Raw genomic sequence first — 19,445 nt, 5'->3', positions numbered from 1 at the left:
CACTAAAACCTCATAAATAAAACATATTAATAAATTATATACCAATGTAAGAAACTGTCCTAGTCCAGCTGCCAAGATAATTATGAAGCAGGTATTTTACTCTTCAGAAAAAAATGTGTTCTTAAAAATTATTCTGCAAATAAAGGTCTAATATAAACTTAATGTAAAACTTGGAATACTTCATTAATATCTCTTGCATAACTGCCCCTGTATTTGTAGGTGTTTGAGCAACGGTTAAACACACGATTGTAATGAGTCTAGACACTTTAAAACTTAAAGCCCTACCATTACTTTCTATTTACATACGTTATAAATCTAAGTGTTAATAAGAGTTTGACTTGGTTTCATGGGCTTGGGCTTTTTTGGATTGATTTGACTGACAAAAGATCACATCTACTCTTAGGCCACCACTATAACAGTTGTCAGTTCACTTGCAGCCTAATTTAACAACAAAAACAACTTGTGGAAAAAGCCTTTACTGAGAATAGAGCACTGTGCTTCTTATCTTTCCGTATTCTCAGAGGATAGAAAAATGTAAAAATAACTCTGAATTTTCCAGGGAACATTTGCACTCTGCATGTCACTTCAGGTTTTTAGAAAAAGAAACCCTTGGAACCTTTAAACCCATGCATTATTGCATCTGCTTCTTACGAGATGACCCCTGGGTGTCTAATATACGCACCTAGACACCAAAAGGAACACGACTTCACTTCGAATTTGGAGAGTTTATCATGTACCTCAAGAGGAGATTCATGAGCACATTCGTGAAGGAAACTTCTTTTTTTTCCTCCTTGTATCTTTAACACGCAAGTATTGATACGTCAAAGAAGCAGCATGGTGAACATCTGAAGTGTTGGCACCTATCGTACACGTTGTATACACGCTGCGTGTTACAGCTTCGTACTCTTAGCGCTCTTTCTTATTCCTTGCCCTCTCCATCTGCATGCTTTCAGATTAACTGGTGAAAAGTCCTCTCTCTGGAGGACACCCCCCACCACTGGGGCCTGTTGCTGTTTCAGGTGTTCTGCACCTGCTCGTTCTCCTCTCCTCACATCCTGAGTAACCCAGTCCTTTGGCAATGATTAATTTAAACAGCATAAAACCTCTTTTCCGCTAATGAAATACAATAAATAAATATAGATATTCTTTCATTACCGTAGTCTCTGGCCATCTGAAAATATTTCACTCAGCTGACAGAAATGATGCAAAATTCCCATTTCCTTGAAGTAATAAAGGGAAAAGTGTTCTTTAATAAAGTGAAAAGGGATAGCTGCCAGATGCACAGTTTCGGAGACTACCGCCTACTGGAAACAGGAGACAGAGCCCTTGAGTGCAGACTTGTGCTCTGAAGGTGCAGACAACTGGGCTAAAGGAGGGTAGCATGGCCACCGAGCAGCTCTGGGAAATTCAGAGTAAATCACTGTCTCAACAAATGCAATCTTCATTTCTACTCAAAGTCTGCTTGAACAATGGTTAAGACTGGAGATGCTGGTCATTTATGAAATCTTCCTACAAAATTTTGCTCTGGCTCCCTTAGGGTGAGTGCAGCTCCAGTGCCCCAAACAGCCAGGCGAACAGCCGGCCAAAGCACGCCGTGGCCCCGGGGCCCACACGTCCTGCTCGCCTCCCACTAAACTGAGAGCGGAGGGGCGGGCTGGCGTCTGCCAGGGTCTCTCCGGGGCTCAGGGCATGTCACCAGTCCAGGAGGTACGGCACTTGCACGGTCCTGTCTGGAATAACAACCAGCCGTATTAGCTGGGGGAGCGACCTTCCAAAATACCAGGCTTTGGCCAAACTCTGCTGCCATCACGAACATTCCCACTGATTTCACCACGTCACGAGTTGGGCCAGTGCCTTTTATTACTCCATCCTGTGTGAGGAGTTCGAAACATTTCTTGTCACATGCAGTCAAACAGAATAATTGTACCAGCATTCAAATCCAACTGGAAGGCATGGCCGACTTCTTTTCTGGCTCGTTTAACCTTCCTAATGCCAAAATTCATATGGAGGTTTCTATAAAGCCCATACAGTGCTGTGTCAAACACAATCCCTTCCCATAAAACAGAGATTTTCTTCCAAGATATATGCTGAAACAGATGAATTTAAAATTTAGTTTCTGTAAGTAATTGTGCAGGTAAAATATAACGGCTTAAAACCAGACATAGCAAGTAAGCACAATCAGGAAGAATTTGTGGTTAAGTTTCTGTAAACATCTGGGGCTATGATCCGTGGGGGATTTTCTAACTCTGTTTCCTTTCACTACTGATTTCAAAATAAAGTACAGATTACTCTTCATATGGTTTTCACTCACACCCTGACATGGATGCACAGGCAAAAAAAAAAAATTGTGCACCATAATGGTTAAAGACATTTGACAAAAATATAATAATGTATTTTCTATAAAATATAAAACTGCAGACCTATAAAGACATTGACTTTGTTGTCCTCTAATGTTAAGCCTGACCGTACTTCCTAAAAAGATGATGAAAGGATGTGGTGTAATTGAGATTTAATGGCATTTCTCCTTCAAAAAGCTTAGAGGTATGGTCTGTAACTGGGCTCTAACCCCTCTGTGCCGAGACAGCTGCTACTTCTGTAAAGTCTGCCCCACCAACAGATGCAAACAGCTCAACGTAACTGGAACACCCTCACTTAACTGTCTTTTAAAGAAAAACTGTTAAGTTACATTCTCTTCAGCCCTAATTACCTTGAAATTACTTTGATGAGAACAAAGTGGCACACTTCTGTCTGGTGCCGAGATCCCTTAAAACGGGACATGGAAAACAAAAATTGTGTATCCTGAGGGATATCGCAGTATTTGCCTATAATAATTACAATAACTTTTATTGGCTTTCATGCTAAGATTTCACAGAAGTAGTACTACTGCTAAATTTTAGTTACTTAATTTTCATTTGTTGCTACCTTAATTGTTGCACAGCGCTCATATTTGTAAAGTTCTATCAAGGTATATAACACAAAAACATGTTCAATATATGCCTTCAATAATTTCTTTGTTGTTTGAAAACTTCCAACTTACAGCAAAGCTGGCATTTTATGGCCTGCAGAGCTATAAATCATTTTTAAAATCATGATGATATTACTCAAAACAGATGTGAAAACATATGTTTGCCACGGTTGTATAAACCGCTTACTTGTCAAACTTAATAAATGTTGATACTTTTTTTTAACTACATTCCTTCTTAATAACTTTGAAAATCTTTTCCATGGCAAATATATTTCACCTTAGTAAAAGTAATGGCAGGTTTTGAAAAACAAAGCTTGTTCTGTATACAAATTACATGTATATTTTTTGCTGAGCAACCCAGGCCAGATCACACTCTTCAGTGACTGTCCACACCTGACTAGGAAAAACATTCAACATATTTGAGGTGCACCAGAGCCCAAAATAATTATACACAACAGAATAATAATAGTATTAGGAACAAAGAATCTATATGGGAGTAAGACTAATCATTGAGGAAAAACACCACCTGTCTGGGGTGACAGAAAGGCCCAGCACACACAGGCTGGAGATTTTCAGAAGCAGAGTACTGACTCTGTCCTACTAGTGCAGTCCACCAGTTAGTGGGTGCTTGCACCCTGTGAAACGGAGATTCCTCCAGGAACCATAATATAGCTCTGTCACACTGCCAGATGCAAAATCAGCTAGGAATTGTTTGATATACAATGTTGGTGCCTTTAAAATGTCAGCGTTTGTCTCATTACAGTGTTGTCAAAAGGTTTAGATTCTGGAGCCATAGAATAATTTGAAAATTACACCTTTACTCGACAAAAAGAAGAAATTTCTCATTCTCACATTTTCAGAGGAAAACTTGACTTGTGCAGACCAAGCAGAAAACCAGAAATATTATTCTATCTTTAAAGTGACAATTTAAAAATGTCTCATGATTTTGAAGCACTTTTTCTGATGCAGGTGAATCTCTGAATACTAAGTTCATCCTAAAAATATCATGTAAGTGCATGGAGAAGCAACACATGTATAAATACATATTTCCAGTATATAATCGAGCAAAGAGAATACTGTGCAAAAATGTAGACCAGGAAATGAATAAACCTATACAACTTGAATTACGGTACACAAAATGTTAGCATCAGATCTTTGTGATTTTGTACATGTTACAAGGAATGTTCAATGATCACAGAAGCCTGGGAATAGGGTTCACAGGTGGTGGGGCTTATATTATTTTCACGCTTTGGGGGATTTCTGAATTGACTTTTCTGATTCTTAAACTGTACCTTCCTTCACCTGTCCTGAGTGACAAGACTGCTACTACAAAAACGACATGCTTTGCATCTTCGAAACTCATAGGGTATTGAATTGTTTCTCTGAAAAATGACTAAACATGTGGCAAGAAGCCATGCACAGTTCAACAAAATTAAAATCAACTACACTTTCAGATTTAGATTAAATACTCACCTACGTCACAACTACGGAAAAGTAATTTCTTTAGCCTTAGGAACGCAGGTATGGTTGATACTGTTTGGCCTCTGGTGTTGGTCCATCAATGCCAACAGGAGTCAAGATGGAAGGATTTAAGCATGAGGATCCAGACAGAAAATTATCTCAGAATGCCACAAAAGGGCTCTTTTGGGGAAAATGAGGAAAGTGCTTAAATGCCTGGAGAAACCAGTGACTAGAAAACAGCTTCTTCTGCTTTCAGGAGGAGAGAGTTGAGTTTGAAAATATAGGAAGTAACTTTCAGGCTCTTCCTAGCTATAACTGGATCGGTCAAAGATGTCTAAAGAATAGAGCTAATCATAAAAAACCATTAATCTGCTCAAATAATTTTATATAATTCGGGAACCAACGGGCACATGGAGCCTCCAAATTTTCTTCAGTAGCTCATAAAATTGCCTATAACTTCCTTTGTAATTTTCTCAGAAAATATATTAAATACAGAGAGTGCAATCATTTATGCAGGCCTAAGGTATATGAGTTTGTCAGATTTTTACAGATAACCTAGAATCACCTCAATCAAAATATAAATCTATTTGTGTTTTATGATAAAACTTTCACATTTACAGTAGACTTTTAAGTACATTTAGCTTATGTTGTCTCCTCTTTTGCTCGTGTGCTGGTTTTGACTAGGATACAGTTGATTTCCTTCACAGTAGCCAGTACGGGGCTGTGTTTGGGATTTGTGCTGGAACCAGTGTGGATAACCCAGGGATGTATTCGTTCCCGCTGAGCAGGGCTTGCCCAGAGCCAAGGCCTTTCCTGCCCCTCACCCACCCCACCAACGAGGGGCTGGGGGGGCACAAGGGGTTGGGAGGGGGCACGGCCGGGACAGTGACCCCAGCTGACCCCGGGGATGTCCCGCACCACATGGCGTCACGCTCAGCACACAGAGCTGGGGGGAGAAGGAGGAAGGGGGGACATTTGGAGTGATGCCGTTTGCCTTCCCAAGTCACCGTTACACGTGATGGAGCCCTGATCTCCTGGGGATGGCTGAGCACCCGCCTGCCCGTGGGAAGGGGTGAACAAGTTCCTTGGCTTGCTTTGCTTGCGCGCGCGGCTTTTGCTTTGCCTGATAAACTGTCTTTATCTCAACCCACAGGTTTTCTCACTTTCCCGATTCTCTCCCCCACCCCACCGGGAGACAGTGAGCCAGTGGCTGGGTGGTGCTGAGTTGCTGGCTAGGGTTAAACCACGGCGGGTGGCTTCCTTCTCTTTCTTTTCCTTCACATCTTTTTCACTCTGAAACCATAACAACTCCCTCAGTATATGCCTTTGCAGTATTTTTCCAATATTCATTTACCTTTAGCTTTCTTGTACTTAAATATATCCCATCATCTTTTTTTTTTTTTCCAGGCGCTCACTTTGTATGGTGCTTTCTGTACGTACTGCGAGAATAAACCTTTCGCCTATTACTGTTGTGGGTTTTTTTGTTATATTCACAAGGAAACAAAATGGCTTTTTCTTCCTCGATGTGCAGCCACAGATGCTGCACGCTCTCTGTCACTACAACACTCCTCCAGGACTTACCTGCATACACCAGCATATTCGCTTTTTCCAGTACCCAAGAGTCACTGCACGGAGAACTGAGCAGAGGTTGCACTCCCTGCCCACAGGACAACCACAGTGGGCCAAACATCACTTCTTCCCTTGCTGCCTCTCACTTGTGAGGTAATGTAATATTATTAGACACAAAAAATGGCTCATTTCCCTCACCTACGTACCAGCATTAGAGTAGTCTGCACACACTTCCACTGGAGGCAGAGAAAAATACCATGTGACTAATCAAATATTTGCTAGGAACTTCATAAATAATTGAGTCAAAAGACCGGCAAAATATTAGCTCCATACTATATAAACAGAGAGAAGCAAAGACCTGATTGTTTACACTTCCTAAGGAGAACGCCATGTAAATTCACTGGATACATTATTCATTGCAATTATGCACTTAGCTCTCTTAAATTTATAATATTATGCCATTGCATATGCAGAATACTAAAAAAAGGAATAAAACACATAATAAGTGTAAGTAAATGCCTGAGATGGAAAACAGTGTGTAATTTTACCTTTCTCCTTTTGTATTTTTTTTAGGCTGGTCCCAGTTTCTTGATCAATGAGTTCTCCTTCCCTGCTGTTGGTCAGCATAGCTGAAAAAAAAAAAAAAATCAGAGTGCACAGCTATATAACACTGTCAGTAAAAAAATGTCAGAAGAGAGGAAAATATTCGATTATATTTCCTCTTTGTCAATATTTTGTCATTTTAACATTTATTTATCAGTTCTAAAGCAATTGACCATTTTTGTTGTCCATAATCAACCATTTCACTGTCCCAGTTCAGCACTTAAGAGCCAAGTAAAATATGCAGCAGAAGCAAATTTGCTCAAGTTGATTAAACAAAGATACCAAGATAGAACCCAAATTACTACTGAGATGAATGTGATTTCTAATGAAATGTTCAAATTAACTAGTTAGAGAAGTACTTCACAGAAATAATTTTTTGGAAAAATATATTTAAGGATTTAATTATTAGTTTACTATCTAAAAAGCAGCAAGCTTAATAAAAAATACAGACAGACAGATAGCAACCCAAACTGATAGGTGAGAGCGAAAAGCCAATACGCTGTAGTGCTGAAAGAAATTCTATACTTAAGGCCTGCAAGAACAGTGAGAGGTGTTAAGTTTATGATTTCAGGATACCTATCTTCTTTGTTCTTGTTTGATTAAAACATTTCCTTCCTGCAATTAACCAATTACAGAATTTCAAGTTATTCCAGTGAGGACACTTGTTAAAAACTTCATTGCCATATTTTAGGGAGAGCCTTCTGTTCGCTTGTTTTTGAAATTGAAAAAGTAAAAAAAATTATATATTTACATAGATGCAAAAATATATATTCATATCTTTACAACAGTAAGCATTAGACTTCAACACAGAGACATGTTTGGTTCAACTTAAATAAAACCTAGTTTTCTTTAAAAATCTTTCAGCACCTTCCTGGAGCCCAGAGGCTTGCAGTGTGTGCTACTACTATTAATAAAAAAAGTTACAGTAGCTTTCAAAAGCTACAGCGAGGACAAAAGTCCCATTTTCACCGTTGCCACAGAAGATAAATTTTTTTATCCTGTATATTTCTAGCCCTAGTTTACATACGAAAAAGCTGAGGGGAATCTGCTTTCTAGTCTCTGCCCTGTGTGTGTATGCTTAGGCCGAGTAGTTTGGGTTGCGCTGACTACCCTGTGCAGAGCCAGCTGCGCTATGATGCAGCGCCGTGTGCTGCCGCAGGGACCAGAGGCAAAACCGCAAACTCCCAGCAAGCGGCTGAGCAGTTATTTGACGGGAGCGAAGTCTGCACTGACTTACATGGGCCGCGCTGTTTTTGGAGTTTAAATCTAGCTCAGCAATGCCTGCCTAGGCTCCAGTCACTGCGAAGACAACAGTGATGACATACGCTGACGTGAGGAGATGTTAATTGACTTGCCCTAGATCCCTCTTGGAGGCACCAAGAATAGGATCTAAACTTCCTCTAGCCTGAATTAGCATCTTAAATACAAGATTGATAACGCACAGGCTGCGAAAGCTGTGGTGGAGGGAGCAAAAAAATCAAAAAGCCCTCGGGCCTCGTGCTGATGAGGGCGTGTGTGGGCACGAGGAGGTTTTTGGAATGAAAAAGCCATCATACAATCTGTGACTTTTCTGACACACATATGAAGAAAAAGATCTCTTGCTATTTTTCAATACCAGGTGCCTTCAGAGGCACTTTCTTACTCCAGCATGCAAGAGGAGTTGGCTGTACCAGAGGATGGGTGGTATCTTCTGTGCACGGGTGGATACGGGCAGAGAATGAACCTGAGGGGCTGGGCCCTGCGGAGTTATGAACCTAATAAAGCAAACTTTAGCGATGAACTTCCTGTTTGTTTTTCTTTTTAGCAAGTGAGTGCTCTCCTGAGTTTCCCAGCAAAGAAATATTTGCCTCAACAAACTTCCAAAATTCTTGAGGTCAGTAACGGTGCAGGGGCGTGAGGCCGCGGAGCACTAACCAATTCTGTCTGGCGTGTTGTCCAGCTGGGACGGCGAGCTGGACACGCTGCTGCTCTGATGGGAGGAAGCGTGGCTCCCGGGCCGCTGACTGTCTTCTAGAGACGGAGCTGGAGAAGGGCTGTCTTGAATCCTTTCCTTGAAACAGAAATAAAACAAGGTCTGTGCAATTTCATTCATGAACTTCACTGGAGTTCAATGAAAAAATGAAGTTGGCTAAAACAGCAATAACAAATGGACTTTCTGAGAAAAACAGTGGACAGAATTAACATCAAAAGAGCAGTATAGTCTTCCATAGCCAAAAAGAGTATAGCCTTCTGCATGCAATGTATCTGGGCACGGCTTGGTGTCATGACATAGCATTTGCCACCTCATAGCATTTCCTTTTCTTTTTTTTCTTGGTAACTTTTTATTTTCTAACTTTTTCACACATGGGAACATAAAGAATGATCTTTCATCTTCACAAACTACTTTTAATCTACAGATCCTAAATTTGACATATACGAGTCTCATTTCAAATACACAATTCAGATTTGGACTAAACAGTCACTAAATGCAGTCAAATTTGTAAACTCATTAGAACCTGTACCTGAAAAAATTCCATCAGTATCTTCTCAGGGTAGCACCCAGACAAATTTTAAAAGCCGTGCCACGGGTAAGAACTTCGCTTTTGCGCAAAGAGCACCACTGGCTAACAAAAATAACAATGTGCTTGCAAATTCTTAAGTGTACATTTGCACACAACTTTGATATAAACCTCTAATTTAAATATGCATAGTACTTTAGGTAAGGAGAATAAAAAGGATAAGAAATTATAAAAATTTAGCAAACCCAAATTCTACAGTTCCATGTATCTATACTTGCAGACTGCCCGACGATGCCGTGGAGTTTTCATCAGTAAACAGGTTAAACCAGCACGGCATAAGTAATAATTCATCCTGTCTTGAGGAAGGCAAGAGATCATACGACCACTTGAGATCCCTTCCAACCTGGTGATTCCACATGTGTAATTTTTCTGAACTAGTTCACAATTCCAGTACCCTTCAATTCCTGTTCCCAGGACCAACAAAACCCGAGAATCCTCTAAAAGAGACAGATCATGGCCTGAGATACTCCAGATATTCTTATCTTAAAATCCCTCCTATGTTTTAAATCCTCTAATAGAAGTTCTTGAAAGTGTCGTTCTAATGGCGAGCCACTAACAAGGAGATGCTTCAGTTTAGCTGCCCTCATCCCTGGCAATCATCTGTTCCCTGTGGAAACTCAGAACTGAAATATTACTGTCTTTTTTTAAAAAGGGAGATCCTCTTGCCCCCACCTCATTAAAAAAAACCCCACAATTACAGTGTAAACTGGGGAAGCTGTCCCAAAGGAACTGGGCAATTTTGCTGCCTTTCTAACCTATTCTCAAAGATTTTTCATTAGGAGTACGCAATCTGGCTACTTGGTGGAAATTTACCATGTGCTTTCGAAAATAAACTCAATAGCATCTGAACTTTTTATGCAGTTTTTGCTAGACAGTATCCTAAATCAATAACATAGCTTTAGGAAGAGAATGGTAGATTCTAATAGTTTTTCCATTATAAATAGCTAGCATAATAGCTTCTGTTCATAACCTACTGAGGCAATTCATTAATAACACTGGCAGGAAGATCGACATTTTAAGAATATTCTGTTACCCATTAAAACCATCTCTCTAAATCACACTTGTCTTCGTATTTACAGATACCTTTGAGAATGATGCAAAGGGAACGGGAGATTGGATCCTCCCAGCAGCAAGGGGAGGTATTTGCCTATCCCCACCACACCAGCTGAAAATGTAGCACTGAACGTGTTTTTAATAGGAGTTACTGTACATTAAATAACAACTGAGCTTCAAAATCATGTAACAGATGTGTATCTATTACATAGCTGTTAATCCTCAATGGATATGTTTTCACTAATTATCTGTTATTTAACGAACATACAATAACTAATAAATCTTAAAGGGAGACTTTTAAATGCGGCATTTTTGAATGCTAATTAAAAATGTTTATCAAGTTTTAAGATATTAATCTAATATGTTGAGTCACAATTTCTTAACATTTTGAAAACTGAATGGTTTTAAACAAACAAATTTTCGATTTTTGGGGGGGAAAAAAGCCGAAGTCACTGATCATAAAATCTCCTGTGTTTTCTTCATCTCAGTCTCCAAAAGAGTGTTTTAGGGGTTGCTGAGCTGAGCCGAAGAGTACGAGAGAGTCATGACTTACTCCGTGGATGGGTTGCTCATCAAGTTACTTTTAAAAAAAGTCACATTCTTACCTCAAGAAGAATTCTAAATAAATGATGAAGGATACACATGCAATCCTCATCTTATAAATATTATGTGTTTTCTACCTTTGTGTAAATAGTAGCTTCCAAATAGGTTGCTGCTAACAGGCTACAACTCTGTAATTTTATTTGCCCGGATTTCAGTTTTGACACTCCTCTTTGGCACTATTTCCTCTCTTTTTACCACAGAGAGTACTCAATTTACAATTAAGATATCATTTTGAAATTATTACTTTTACAGAAGAGTACACAGTTTAAGTAAATTTCATTGTCTATTGCAACCCTGAAAATGAATAGCCAAGGAGAGGACATGCCAACTGTTCTGCAAAAAAACCTATGAACAAATATGACTATGAATTAACACTTAGATATCACACAAACAGCCATATATGTCATCTTAAATGGGAGTTATCTGAGTAATTCAAAAGCTGATGATTTGGAAAAGTATTCGAGCTCCTTCTGGTAACTGCATTTCCCGTTGTCTCTTGCTATAAAATAATCTCTGCTTCAAGTAATTTGACTTCAGACTCAGGGTCTTGGTTTGAAACGTTCAGGCAAAAATAAAATTGTCAAATAATAATGTCACTCTTAATCACACAGTGAATCACTTTCTAAGAAAATTAGTTGATTATGTCATCTAACATCTTACCAGTTACAAAAATTTACATATACAGGGAAGATACACTTTTCCCTATAAGCAACAAAGGAGCCAAGATTTTCTCTGTATCATAAGTACTACAAACGACAATAGAGCATCATCGCGTAAGACTGCATATGGATTGAGAAATTGTCTATTTTTAAATGTTTGAGTGGAAATGTAATGCTGATATTTCCACTACTAAAATGAATAACACTATGAACAGACTCTTTTTTCGCAAGTAAACAGATCCATTTTTCAGTCCTGTAATCAGTATGCATCTATTTAGCTACTTAACAGCAATGTGCTCTGGTTCATTAGGTAGCTACTGTTGTGTCTCAGCCTAGTTAAAATTTCACAGCAAGTTAATCTATTTTATTACAAATGAGAACACAAGTGATAATGTCCTCACCATTTTCCAAACAGAGGGTTAACAGTATTTGTAACAAATCAATGAGGGTATTTAAATAGGAAAATTGCAAATCTAAAACCCTAACTTTTTTTTATACATTGATGACTTCATTTTATTTGTCACCTATGTATTTTACAACCTTTTTACTTTTCACTTCCCACTTCCCCCCCCCTTGAAAATAGCGCAGCTCCCACCGGCACACTGCTGTGCAGCCTGGTTCTACAGCAGGTACGCTCACAGTAATGGAGAAGCATTTCTAAATGAAGTCATATTTTCTCCATTTGTATTTCTTCCTATTTAATAAATTTGCAAGATTCATATTCCAGGTTATAATGTAATGAATTATATATATAAAATTTACAGATTGTGAGATTTTTATGAAAAATGAAAACATTTCTCAAGATCTCACCTATTTATCTAACTATAGTACCTACTTTATCTTATCTTTTCTCTTCCCTTTACAGAGCTGTAACATAAATTCTCAAAAAAGACTTTCGCAGTATTTAATCCTTTTGAAGGGTAATATATTTCTGTCTCACTAAAGATCAGTGTCTTGCTTTGGCTCAGAAAATGTAGCTACAAAGCTTGACATTGTTAATTTTAGTTGTGATTTAGGTTAACGGCACTGAAGTCATCAACTCATCCAATTTCCAGATACATCCTTGATTTCACCTCAATACCCCTTTTCTATCCCCTGTGAGGTAGTATTCCACACAAATAAAACGACACACTACATAATGGTTTTACACTAGTTTTATTTGAAATATATATGAACAGCTTACCTATTTTTGACATAATCATCTTGACCTTAATTCCTTACCTCTGATTTTTTTTACAGTATTTTTTATAGTATTGATCTTCATTTTGTGTCAAGAGTTCAGAAAAATGATGCTCCTGGATTTTCCATTTTCCTTTATTTTTCTTTATTCTTAGTTCCAATCTAGCTGTAATTAGTCTTCCAAATGTTAATCTATTAATGAGTTCCTAGAGGATTTAATGGCATTTCACTGCTGACAAGCAGGTTTTGGAAGTTTGTCTGAGTCCTGGATATTTTATTCAGACATTTATCTTGATATTTCATATTTAATTGAGGTGCTGCTTCTGTACTCTACAGGGCTCTGCAGTGGCAGGAAAGCTGGAATTCACCAGACCCCACTAATGAAATGGAGATGAAGGAAAAATGGGGATTCTAGTGCCTTAAACTCTAGTCTAGGCCTATCAACTACTATAAGAAAGATTCAGAGCTGATGTTGGAAAAACAGAGAGTTCACAGGCCCTGGCAAAATACATTTTCCGACATTAATTTGCACTCTAGTTCCCCACTGCAGTGTTTATTGTGCCACCCCTCCATCTCCCCGTGCTTGCCAAATCACCACCCATGTTCTCAAAATGGACTACACGGTTAAAAAAAATCATCTAGCAACCAGCCTCATTTCTCTGGAGGGGCCTGTGAAGCCAGGAGCGGTCAAGCAGCAGGCTGGCTGCAGATCTCCACACCTCCTATCCAAAACCACCACAGTTTTGTGCCTGTGATATCGCTGCTCCCATGTCCCTGCCTGAATTCCACCCTCAGTAAGAGAGAATAAGACAAGTTAATGCAATTTCAGTTAGCAAAGAACTGAATTACTAACATTCCTTTTTCAGTTCATACTAAGACACCTATTTCTTTCCAAGTGACCTCAGTTGATACTAATACTATTTGAATTCTAATAAAAAGTCCAATTTTAATAGTGTTCTAAAGTTTACAGTCCTTAACTAATGCATTATTGAGAAAAGCAATACATAACAGGCATTTAGGCTTTTCAGAGAAAAAGAATAGTCCCAACAGAGTAAGCAGGAGCTGTGCTAACTCTGATATGATGCTGGACAGTGGCTGACAAGAAATATCACGGTCCGAGTTACTGTTTCTAGGCAAGAGAACAGTGGTCGGGTTTATATTTTGAATCATCTCAGTCTGGAAATGAGCATACACAAAGAGTACGGATGACTTGTTGGTCTTCTGAGCTACTCGGTATCTCCAATTGCTGTAAGAACTGGAGATGAACAAGGTAAACAGCTGGTCTAAAAACTAAGATAGGATCTGTATGTCTGAAAGCCAGCTGGATCCCATTCATCTTTTGCAGTGTATCGGGAAGTCATTCACTTAAAATATGTACTTTGACATTTAAAATGCATGTTTTTTCACTGTGTACATAGAGTTGTTTCAGTTGTAGTCAGCTGGCAATTATTTTCCCACCAAATTTAAGAAATCATAAAAACTCTTCTACGTTTACTGATTTTTAATACCAGATGTTCACTTGCTAAGTCCATTACCTTGTGACTACTTCCTATCAATTCATTAATTGCCAGCTGCTCAGCCAAACAGAAAACCGCAGCTAATCAGATGGTATTGGTAAACAGCCAAACAAGAGCTTCCTTCTTCACCATTCCTTAAATTAGCAATCACTGTGAAAACTAGGGCAACCTTCACTCGTATATTAAGACTTTACCTCTGCATTTTACTTTGAAAGTATAACATTGACTAAAATGGGAAAGGATCTTGCAGTGGAAAATTTCTGCTCGTGCCCCGTCTATGAATTGTTTCACCCAGTGCTGCTACCGAATGAAAGAAAGGCACTCCCAGGACTAATGATGATAATGCTATATCTAATCTACGTTACAGCTATATTAGTTATTAAGTACAAATGCAAATGACTAAGACAATACTAAAAAGATCTGAGCCAGAACTAAAAGCCAGTATGTGCTTGGCCTAACAATATTCCCTTGCAAGCTTTGCAAAAAAGAGGTGTACTTGCTTCTTATGGTATTTTTTTTCCCCACTTGCAAGATTAAAATACGTATTCATGGCTTATTCTTTAACCTAGCAACTAGGTGTCTCGCTGTTAACAAGCAGGGCATTCTTGGCATTGCCAGGAGAAGGATACGCCTCCCTTCAAAGAAGGAGAGATGAGAAGATACTTAATGCAATTTGTAGGGACCTGAACATCTCCCAGCATAGCAGTTTCTCTGTATCAGTGAAGAAGGTGATACATATTTGCACACTCACTTCTCCTTTACGACAGACACAGCCACAAAAATTAGCCTTATAAGAAGCAAACTTAAAATACTTGGTCTCACACGTCACTCCCCTAACATATTCTAGTACCCATTTCAGCAATAACCTGCCAGCAATGAACATGTCCTATGAAACGGGACAGAATAAATCTAATAATGAGAAAAATAGTATACATTTTATGGAAGTTTTATTTTATAAATCTTGTAATGTTCTGAAAACAATTCAGAATGAATTGAATGCACAGAGAGATACGAAATTAAATGTTATAAATTCTGTAACGAGAAATGTTTTCATACTGAGAAGAATTGTTTCAGAGTATTCTGAGATGGCCACATTTTTCTGGCTGTCAGGTAAATATTATGAATGTGAGTTGTACAGCACACAGAAAATAGCACCTCTCAGCAATAATTACACAGCCCATCTGTATTCTCTTTAGGGAATTTAAAATCATGTCATATACATCCTTTACAAATGCTTTAACAATCCCACAAAATCAGGAGAGGAGCAGAACACAAAGAAAAGGAGACTCAAAAATCTGCACTGCATGTCTAGATCACACTGTGCAAATAATGCTTTGTTCTGTTTATCAGTAGGCCAAAATATTCAGACAGAAATTGTGTAGAGCTGATGTGAAGTACAAGATTTCAGTTTCCCTACCAAAACAAAACACTGCATTTCACCTAAAAAGTGTGGGGCCTCCCTCTTTTTTCTGGGTGTGGGGGTGGGGGGGAAGGAGGGAAGGGGATGGGTTTTGGTTTATTTCTAAAGTACATTGGGGTGAAATTCTGAAAGAAATATGATTTCAAATACAAAAAAAAAAAGAGCTTTATTTTGCCTTTTTGTGTTTTTGAACAAAGCATTTCTATTATATTTTAACTTATTTTGCCTGGCTTTTCCAGCTGCATTCAAAAACTGCGCCATTTATTCCTAACTGCCACCTGGATAAGAGCAGAGGGAATAAGAGAAAAAAAGAGAAAAGTAGGAATACCGCAAGCAGGGGGAATGATGCTAGAAGAAAAATGGACAGCAGGAAACCAATTTGCAGAAATACTCCTACTCAGGAGAAGCACATCTCTCAGCGGCTCAGAGGAGCTCGTTAGAGAGCCAGAAGGAAAAGGAGAGAGAAGAACGAGAAGGAGGAGAGATGGAGGAGGAAGGGTGAGACATGAGCAACAGGAGAAAGGGAAGTGCAAAATATGTGGGGTGAACAGAAAAGAAGCAAGGAAAAACTGGGAGAAAAAGGTTAAAGAGCCTCTCAAATCTCTGGGATAAAATTCTACCTCACTACCCTGCTTTCGGTACGCTCTTGATATGGAACACAAGAGAGAGCAGCTTAAGGCCCCTGGTTTGGATTCAGTTCCCACAGTTTCAAGCCCACCCTAACCACAGCATCTCCCACCATCCTGTTTCAAAGGACATCTGGGAAAGTGGCCTTTCAGTGAATATGCAAACACTCGCACAGTTACAGCTCCAGGAACTTGGCTCTTGCCAGCCCTCCTTATACTTTCCTTAACCCCAAACCTCTCCCCCACCCCCTCCCTGCCTTTGGACTGAAGTTGTGTAAGATAATGTGGTTTTTAGTCATATAAGGCCCTTCTGGCTTAATCTGTATAAGCCGATACTACCTTAACACTACCGCTGCCTTTATGGCACATAGCTTGAGGATCCTCGTTCCACGATGGACAGAGTTGTTATATGGGCATGGTCTGATTCTGAGGTTCGAAAGCACTGCCTGTGAACAGAAGAGCTATTGCCCTTTTTGTTGTGACACCTCTTAGTGTATTTGCCGTCCACGTTACGTGCTGTGAGGTCTTAACTCCTTTGGAGCCAATGTAATTTAAATGGTCTGTTAAGATTTAGGTGTGCTTTCAGCATTCTATTCAATTAGTGTTCTCAGCACGTGTCTGAGCAGCCCCTTTATGATAAACTGTATAATACACTGTGAATGCGTATTAACAGTCATATTCATTACAGGTCCACCACAAAATAAAAATCTTAACATTATGTAGTTATTGCTCTTGAGTGGAGTTGTTCTATAAACTTCACTGAAAAATCCTTTCTCTTTTCTATGAAGAGCCCATCCCAACGTCGTTTCTGAAGACCTGAAAATTTCATCACTGAGTAGATTTTTCTGAGTTTCAGGAGCAAAATTACTGGATGACAGTAAACTACGACATCAATTCACTACTGTTTCTATCCTACCCAACGATTCAAGAGTACTTCAGCTAAGTGCCACCCAGACTGGTCCTCAAGACCAGGCTGGCAAAGCATTCTTACACCTAGGCCCGTAACTGGATTGCGGAGTTCATCCAGCTGAAGAACAGCTCTGGGGAAAAAAAAAACAAACAAAGAACTAACAGGAGAGTAGACACAAGAGGGAGAAGAGAGAGAGTGGTGAAGTCAGCGTTGCTGTCGAACTTCGTTTTTGCCATATGACACCCTCAATTATACGGATTCTTCAGAACCATTTGAGCCAAGTTTCAAACAGAGGAAGCTCTTTCAGCTGCACAGTAAATCCCTGAAAGACTGGATTTATTACAGAGGCACTGTCAGAACCGTAGCTATAGCACTGCTAGTGGGTTCTGCTATAATCACATCAGATCATATTATAGATGGCTAAGAAGGTTTTGCGAGCCTGGCCATTGTGCCTGCCTAATTTATAGCGTTCCTGTCAGGAAGAAATCAAGTTTCATAGTTATGACATTTCTTTCTGGAGCACTAAATGTTAACTTTGCTGATCATGCATATCTTGGTAGAACAGCTTATTTCTAAATGGCAAACGTGATATAAAAAGCATAATGACTTCATTCAAAACCTTTATAAAGCAGCTGATTCTCACACCTATAGAAAACAGGCCAAGTGGTATTTTAGTCATCAGAGTATGGAAATAGATACACACTCAATATATTCAATTCATTTCTCCCTTTTTAAGTAATGTCATGATGCTAGAATTGCAGTCTATCTAAAACTAGTCATTTTTTGTACTTATTAAATGCACTTAAATAATGTCATATAATAAAAGTAATACTGCTGACAGACAACAGCAGCAGCTATGCTCTCCTTTTACATGTTTCGGTTGGTACAAGGATTTCATCTTAATTGATCGTCATTCAGAGCTGGATGATTGTACATAAGGGAAGGAAAGGATAAAAGGAGCCTCGCACTGTCTGTAATAAAATTCATCTACAGTTTCAGCACCCAGACAAACGAGAGAAAGATGCAGCATCACTTGACAGGTGAGAGTAACACAGCAATGGATGCACTTTACCTCTGTCACATTAGCTACTGGTCTATTTTCCTCTACATCATGTAGAGGAAATAATTCCCACTAGAGTGCTGGTGAGACCTACTGTTGCTGTGGAGATATTGTGTATCCTCTAGTGCAGGTGTTGGGGAAAAAATAGCTGTAAATGAGTAACCAGCATCAGCAAGGGCCTGCTAAAGAGCATCCTTAAACCTAACTGCTTACAAAAACTGTAGTTCATATTACAAAGAACTAGCATCATTTATAAATACATATTTAATCTTCATTTGACATCCTGGTAGCATTTAAAACATAATCAAAGCTTATGCAGTCTACTTGCTGCTACAAATATTCCACTGCTGTATTTAAGTCATGGTTTTCTCAAGAGGTCTCTGAATAGGTGTAGAAAAGGTTACCAAGTGAAATGAACGGAACCTCAATTAATTTGTAACAATTCAGTGACTTGCATTAACTAATGGACAGCTGGACATCAGGGATATCATGCTTCCCCCGCCCGGTCAACAACCGTGCAGATACACTCATGATACAGAGAAGTTCTTATAGATCTTACTCCTGAATAGTCTCTACCTGGGGAACACCTCCCCTGAATTTTACCAGCCTCCCAGAATCCAAGAAAACAAAATATAAACAAAATTGAAGTATTAAGAACAACATTTGCCCTGATTTGGAAGTGGACTCTCAGTAGAGAAGGACAACCTGGGGCAATTTTGGAGATCCTCAGGGCCAGGAACAAGTTCAGAAGGAAAACAAACACCTCCAGAACCTCAGTAACAGAGAGATGTAACACTTTATGCTACTGTAACGTGACAAAAGAGATTTGCCTTCTTCCCTGAAAGGATGTTGGTACCAATAAGTACAAGAACAAATAACAAACATGGTTGCGCAATATGAGTTTCTTTCCCTGCTTGATGTAGAAACAAAATTTCCTGCAGCAGCAAGCTGGGACAATAGAGAGTACAACACAATCCTAACTAATTTATTCCTACAATTGCCCCGTAATATCGGCAACGGTAACTTTCTCAATTATAAAATACTGATATTTTGTAATTAAGATGTTTTACAATAAAGATACGAGAGATTAAGTTCGCCAAATCTGTGAAAGTTATTAGAACGAAGCAACTCAGAACTTTGGGACTCCGGAATGACGGGGATACATGAGTGTAAATGAGCACAAATATCAAGATAAAAAGACACGCGCTTTCCAGAACAGAGAGCTCTATAGACTCACGTATTTAAAACCAAAGAAAAATGGA

The 19,445-nt window shown here is 39.0% G+C and overlaps 1 protein-coding gene across 2 annotated transcripts in view; it reads right to left on the bottom strand.

Moving 5' to 3' along the window:
• Positions 1-19,445, bottom strand: part of DACH2 (dachshund family transcription factor 2) — a 311,180-nt gene that overhangs the window by 48,746 nt on the left and 242,989 nt on the right. For both annotated transcript variants that reach the window (XM_064462886.1, XM_064462884.1), the window contains exons 6-7: positions 8,513-8,648; positions 6,544-6,624 (exon numbers count right to left, since the gene is read on the bottom strand). In XM_064462886.1, the coding sequence (XP_064318956.1) occupies positions 6,544-6,624; positions 8,513-8,648 (217 nt within the window). The remainder of the gene's footprint in view (positions 1-6,543; positions 6,625-8,512; positions 8,649-19,445) is intronic.

The sequence above is a fragment of the Phalacrocorax carbo genome, chromosome 11 (assembly GCF_963921805.1).
Source record: "Phalacrocorax carbo chromosome 11, bPhaCar2.1, whole genome shotgun sequence".
In the NCBI taxonomy this organism is placed as follows: domain Eukaryota; kingdom Metazoa; phylum Chordata; class Aves; order Suliformes; family Phalacrocoracidae; genus Phalacrocorax; species Phalacrocorax carbo.
Note: the sequence above shows the minus strand (reverse complement) of the source record. Positions and strands in the feature narration are given on the sequence as shown.